Below are 7,039 nucleotides of genomic sequence, written 5' to 3'. Positions count from 1 at the left end.
GCAGGAATGTAAGACAGATGACTTGTGTGTTTAGACACACTCATAAGCCGATTAAAGTTGGATTCACATAGGAAGCAAGACCCAGGATCCAAAGGCACAAGGCGCTTCAGACTGTCCCTGGAAGCCTGGACACCCATTCAGGGTGCAACAGGGAGGAGAGCCTGAGCAGCAGCACTGGCAGCTCAACACACTGCTCTTGGTGTGTTGCACAGATCAGAAGCAGAGGAGCAGTGAGAAGCAGTGTAAAGGAGCGCATGAAACAGGCAGGCAGTCACATACCCAAGCTGCAAAGCATTCACTTGCCTCGGTTACCCCTGGAGACCCCATACTGCTGCAGATACAATCTTGAATGCAGGAGCTTAGCACCCTGCACACACCTAGAAAGCTAAAATCACAGTCCTCCCTTCTCCCCACAGAGGAGCCAGGAAAAATGACGTTGCTCCAGCTATTAGTTAGACCACAATAACGTAAGTGAATGATTTTCTTGCATTGTATTTTAATAAAATGATTTTGTTCTAAGAGACTGACCTTTTTTTTTTTTTTTTTTTTTTTTTTGGTACGAAAAGGCCAATCTATTCATCACAAGTTAACCAAAACCACCACTTTTAACTTTGAAGTTTGTGCCTGTGAGAAATGAAGGAGTGGGTGAAGACAATAATGTCAGTTAACTCTTTTGAACTGAGTTCGCTGTCACATCACAAAACCTTCCCTTAGGAATTTTTCAAGATCAAGCGTGACAGAAGGGAAACATCTCCATCTAGTGGAATAACCCAAAGCACATTTTTTTAAACACTTCTCATGGAATCTGAACGCTTTCCTGAATCTAAGGTTTTAACTGCTACAGTGACTCTGATGAAAGAAGAATAATGTGCATCTGAGCAGGTTTTCCTCCTCGGTGGTCCCCATTGCCATATCAAGGTACAGTCTTGCAGAAGGTGAAATTACCATCAGAGCAGTCAGTGTCTAAAAACGGACTAGACCTTTCGGTATATGAAAACAGCATTTGTTGTGAGCCCTAGGGAGGATAAAATTACAAGGTTTATCAATGCTCATGCTTTAGGATGTAATACAATCACTGGCTAGAGAACATTGGCCAGAATTCCCCTTTTGTATAGGACTGAATAATTAGGGAGCTGTATAAAGTGTTCAGTATTGGCTACCATGAGCAACCAGATACTGGGCTGCTATCTATGGCTCATAGCTCTGTGCTCGGATAACAGTTACCATGTTCCTAAATAACAAAATGAATTCTTCCCTGGGTACATGGAATGTGCATGGATGCAAAGGGAGCTCTGGCCTTCAAGGTTTCTATTTCAAGTGATGTGTGCAGCAGCAGTTGTAGGTGCTAAATCTCTCTTATTTTTGTGATCGGCTCCAATCTCTGGATTGAAACACAGCCTTTGTTACCTTTTTGGCAGTGTTGCCCATCGAAGCCCAGGGGACAATCACATTCATAGCTGTCCTTCTTGGGAACGCAAGTGCCTCCATTTGCACATGGTGAACTCACACAGGGGTGGGCAGCATTTACTAGATTGATTCCAAAAGTGAAATCCTGTTTCACATCAATTGTCCGGTCGTTCAAGATAATCTATTTGTTACAAAGAAAGATGAAGAAAATAAAAAAGGGAGGAAAACACACACTAAAAACTTCTGAATTCTCAGTATTGCACTGCTAGTCAGAAGACTTCTCCAAAAGACTTCAGAGAAATGTAACCCTCAAAACTTTGTGAAAACCCTATTTCTGGTAATGTGTGTTTTTCCAGTCACAGAAGTCCAACTCATTCTGTTGTTCACCCTGAGCCACTGCAGATTAATATCTTTTGTGTTTTGTGAAAACAAACACAAAAGGCAACCCCCATACGGAGTGAAATTGCATGGGAGAGGACAGTAAAATTATATGAGCACGCTGAGGAAAAGCATTTCTGAGATCAGGAAATCCCCAGGAGACAAGTGTTGACAACAGAAATGCTAAGCAGAACAGCTTGTTTTTTCACATTTTCTATTGTTTTCTAGTATCATATCTTGCCTGAAAGATATGAAAGAAGCCAGAGTTAGGGTGGATTAAAAACGTAATTAATGATTTCACAAAACGGTTTGTACATAAACTGAAGATATTTGTTAAATGTTGGGTTTTTTCTAATGTGCTAGCAACATATGTTCTGCAATATAAACTGACATTCGTATGATCTCAGCTGATATCTTGGCATAGAGGTTACATGTGGGTATGCTTTTGATCTCGGCTACAACAACAACAACAAAATTCATTTTCACAAACAAATAGATTTTAAGGCTGGAAGTGAGAATGGCAATAGTTACTTCAGCTCCTGTACAGCCCAGACGATGCATCTTAGAGGATTCTACTAGGATAAGGGGTTGGATCAAACATATATACTCTGTTTGAAGAAGCACTAAACAACTCCAACAGAAAAACATCCAGTCCTGTTGTAAAGATGGACCAGTGAAGACGCCACCACCTTTTCAGCTTTTTTGTAACTTCTGGCTATGTTGTTCTAAAGGTTAACAAGCCTCCATTCTTAAAAAATATGTCTCATTTCTGGGCTTAAACTTATCTTCAGCTTCCAGCTATTGTCTCTCATTGTGCCTTTTTCTGCATCGTTTCAGAGCCAGGTACTCAAGGAAATCTCACAAGAAACTAACAGACCACAATAAAGTCACTTCTTAAACTTTTTGTTTTAGTAAACTAAGGAGATTGTTATCTTAGATCTTTCTATACACTGCATGTTTTCGAGTAGTTAGTGATGTTTGTACCTTTATTTCTATACAGTTCTTCAAAATCCTGCCATGAATAAACAGAACAGTCAAGTAAGTGTCTCCCACTGCCTAAAAGGCAGGCAATACTTTTCTCTGATATCCCATTCATTCAGGCCTTTGAGACGGCAAACCCAGCTTCCTAACTACACCGTGGAACTAAGGGTTCACATTCAGAATTTCCCAATACTTAACAGTGCCTCTGCAGTCTAGGGTACAACCCCTCACCTTGTAAGTGTGACCTATGTTAATTGCTCCTACGCTCCCTATCTTGCACTCCAAGATGCACTGTGTTTAGTCAAGCCCACTTTTTCAATAATGTTTGTGTGACTGACCTGTTCCCATCACTACTACACAGTTCCCCAGTCTTCTTGAGCTTCACGTTTTCTGCTGGACAGCTGACAAAGATAGTGAAAAATGTTGGACCAAGTGATGAAACCATTTACACTAAACTGGAATTACCTTTCTGCCCTTGATCAGTGGTTATGAGATGCATTTTTAGAGTTTTTTATTTGTTGAATAAATCTGATTCAATAATTCACTCATTTAAAACTCCGACAATTCAGTGCCAGCAGTTCAGCTGTATCTTAATTATTTTAAGTATGCCTAGGGAGAGCAAATGGGAGCTCAGTCTGAACTTTCTTCTTATTACTTATTAGGACTTATTATGATTTTACAGATCTATTCTCTGGACTAGAACTGCACCCAGGCACAGCTGACCCCACCAGATATCATCCCTAATGTCTGACAACAATGAAAAAGTAAAATTGCAAGAGGGGAAGGCAGCAAGGTGTGCAACTGCTGTGGGGTATAAGAATAGGCTAGATGTATTGGGACCCACTTTAATTTGAAAACCTTATGAATTTCAATAAGGCCAAGTACAAGGTCCTGCATCTGGTCAGGGTAATCCCATGCACAAATACAGGCTGGGCAGAGAATGGATTGAGAGCAGCCTTGAGGAGAAGGACTTGCGGGTATTGACTGATGAGAAGCTCAACATGAGCTGGCTTCAGTGTGCTCTCACACCCCAGAAACTGACCGTACCTTGGGCTGCTTCAAAAGGAGCATGACCTTGGTCACGCATGGTCAAGGGAGGTGATTCTCTCCCTCTGCTCTGCTCGGGTGAGACCCCACCTGCAGTACTGCATCCAGCTTTGGAGGCACCAACATAAGAAGGACATGGACCTGCTCAAGCAAGTCCAAAGGAAAGCCACAGAGATGTCCAGAGGGCTGGAGCACCTTTGCTATGAAGGCAAGCTGAGAGAGTTGGAGTTGTTCAGGCTGGAGAAGAGAAGGCTTCAGGGAGACCGTATATCAGCTTCCAGTACTTAAATGGGCCTACAAGAAATCTGAAGAGGGGCTTTTGACAAGGGCATGGAGGGATGGCTTTAAACTGACAGAGGGGAGATTCAGACATAAGGAAGAAATTCTTCCCTGTGAGGGTGGTGAGGCCCTGGCACAGGGTGCCCAGAGGAGCTGTGGCTGCCCCATCCCTGGCAGTGTTCAAGGCCAGGCTGAATGGGACTTGAAGCAACCTGGTCTACTGGAAGGTGTCCCTGCCCATTGCAGGGGGGTTGGAACTTGATGATCTTTAAGGTCGCTTCCAACCCAAATCATTCCATGATTCTTTTTTGCTTGTTACTGTATTGTTTACCTTAGACATTTAGCTGCCTCAGTGTGCATACATTAAAGTATTTGAGCATTTCTTCTGTTAATTTATTTATATATGATGATACAGGGCACTCTAAAGACTCTAATCTTGACATAGCTTTGTGCATCATTCTGAACTCAATCCTATATGACTTCTGCTCTCTTACTAGTGCAGTATGGAAATTAATAGGGAGACTGGCAGTGGTAATACTTACTGGGTATTAAAATCAGAATGATTTTTCAGTGTGAAATGTGCGTTTAAGCACTCTGTGGTGGTCTCCTGAGCTGAAATCTGGAATTATTTTGAATATTGCCAGTGGTATAAGGGCAAGTTTCCATCTAAAGCGTGCACTGGATGCGATGGAATTAAATTCCTTCAGTGTGTTTTTCTGGGCACATACCTTCTGTATGCTCCCACTGAAGGGTCTGAGGATCCCAGAGTTCTTTTTCACAGCATCATAACTAGGGACTCCACCAACATATATTTCAGAGCTGCACTTAATCTGTGTGAAAGCCCCCTGCAAGAAACAAAAGAATAGCATTTTAGAGTAGCTGGAGCCACGTTTGTATCTTCAGATTAGCCTGCATTAGAAGTTGTAGCTTATTTAATGTCTTTTTACTTCTGTTAATTGCATTCTTTGTACAATCCTCTCGAGAAAGCCTCTGTAGGACACTCTCTGCTGGCTGTGTTTTAACCTAATCAGAACTGAAAAAATCTCAAGTATTTCAAAATGGGAATAATGACAGCAGAAATAAAGGAGACTGACTCATGGTGATTTCTGACTGCGCACCTAGCTCCCTTTGCAATGATTTGTGGTATATTGATGTTAATCTAGAACTAGAATGAGGTTCATAAAGTTAAAGTTAGAGCAAAGTCCATGCAACAGAGACTCATTTAATGTTTCCAACATCTAAAAAGATAATCCATAGCAAGTTCTGGGGCTAAACAAAAGAAGCACTGAGATTGCGTTAGTTACCAGAAGCTGTTGCTCAGGATATCTGAAGGGACTAGTCAGGGTCCTGGTGTGAACCCTGGAGTGAAGATATTTAACAGCTAAGGACAGGATAGCCATGCCATTCCAGCCCTGCAGAAGCTCCTGTGGTTTCTTTGTTAGCAGCTCCCAGCCAACCTCCTTCTGCAGCTGCACTGCAGCATTTAGAGAAAAAAAATAGGAGTCTTCCTCTTGACCCATCTATCTAAAGAAGTCTTGTCTGCTCTGCTTAAATGTTTTGAACTCAATCTGTTTCTTGACAGACGAGTGGAATTTCAATTTATTCACATTTTTTCAAGAAAAGTCTAAGCTATAAATAGTTTCCTGATCTGCAGAAAAACCTCCAGATTCTTCTGCTAACAAGATCTGGAGTCCTGTTTTCTGGCCACACTTTCCAGTAGGAAAGAACAAAAGACATTTTCTAAGCAGTTCTAGCCTCAGGTTCTTAGGATAAAAAAGTTCCTCTGTAAATACATTTGGGTGCTTAGAGTGAATACCCTGCTCAGTATAAGAAAAATTTCACCTTATTACAAACTTGATTCACTATCAAGTGACCTTTCCATGAGGGAAGAATCAAACGCAATTCAACTGTCTGAATATTCAAGCTCTTACTCTGTCATGAAAATTACTTTTGCATAAAGACAAAGAAACATTTCTCTTTTGGGCTACCTTTGCAGCACAACGTTCAGAGAGAGGTAAAAAGAGGACCATGTGGACATAATTTTCAATATTATCCTTCTACAGGTGATGCATTTTATGGTGCACACATTATTCAACAGACTTAGCCACAGCCAGTTAGTACCAAGAAAAGAACCACAAGAATATGTATCAAACAAACACAAAAAATGTGAATCCAGTTATATGGCAAAAGCAGGCAAGGTTGTCATTGCAGTTGCCTTTATAAGGATCCCTGTGCTCAGAGAGAAGACTTTGTGTGCAAATTTCCACTTTGGGGATTAAAATGTTGCCCTAATGTGTATAATTTTGAGTTTATAACAGCTTGTGTAGTTTACCATGCAATCATTTCGTAGTCTAACAACTATATTCATGGCAAGCCATGCCATATGCTCACCTCTGCCATTCCTTCCACTGGCTTTTGTTTGTCCACTTGCAGGATACCATTCTTTGCTGTGCGAGACACTCTCAACTCATGCCATTGACCTAGACTGACAGGTTCTTCACTCCTGTTTAAAGTGGAAGAAAATTTTTAAGTAATTTTACACTTTTGCCTTTCTGATATTTTCAAATATTGTTGTGATGTTAAAAAGTCAACTCTTTTGGGATGATTTTCTAAATGAAAAACAAAAATAAGTCACTGTGTTTCTTTCCTTATAAGGGAATAACATGATTTCTGAGCCCCATCAGCAAAGGAAATTAAGACCATGTTCCTACAGCAATAACAAGTGCTCCACTTTTATTTATAAATGAAACATTTCTATAATCAGCATGCATTTTGTCTATCTCTGAGCTAAATTTTCTGCTCAGTCATTTACAATGCGTAACGGCAAATTTTTGTCTGAGCTGTACATCCTCATTCCACAATGACATAAGCCTGGATCTAAAGCTTCCCACTTAATGATCAGTCTAGTCCCACATTCTTCATCCTCTTTTAAAACAGAACTACTTTG

The 7,039-nt window shown here is 40.8% G+C and overlaps 1 protein-coding gene across 1 annotated transcript in view; it reads right to left on the bottom strand.

Annotated features, from left to right (window-relative positions):
• LOC104413171 (pikachurin-like) overlaps positions 1-6,595 on the bottom strand; it is a gene marked incomplete at its 5' end in the record, with an annotated part of 14,999 nt that extends 8,404 nt beyond the window's left edge. The window contains 3 exons of the mRNA XM_010024091.1: positions 1,408-1,588; positions 4,821-4,937; positions 6,484-6,595. Of these exons, the coding sequence (XP_010022393.1) occupies positions 1,408-1,588; positions 4,821-4,937; positions 6,484-6,595 (410 nt within the window). The remainder of the gene's footprint in view (positions 1-1,407; positions 1,589-4,820; positions 4,938-6,483) is intronic.
• Between the last annotated feature and the right edge of the window lie 444 nt (positions 6,596-7,039).

This window comes from Nestor notabilis, unplaced genomic scaffold (genome assembly GCF_000696875.1).
Source record: "Nestor notabilis isolate BGI_N333 unplaced genomic scaffold, ASM69687v1 scaffold15901, whole genome shotgun sequence".
NCBI classification, from domain to species: Eukaryota; Metazoa; Chordata; class Aves; order Psittaciformes; family Psittacidae; genus Nestor; species Nestor notabilis.
Note: the sequence above shows the minus strand (reverse complement) of the source record. Positions and strands in the feature narration are given on the sequence as shown.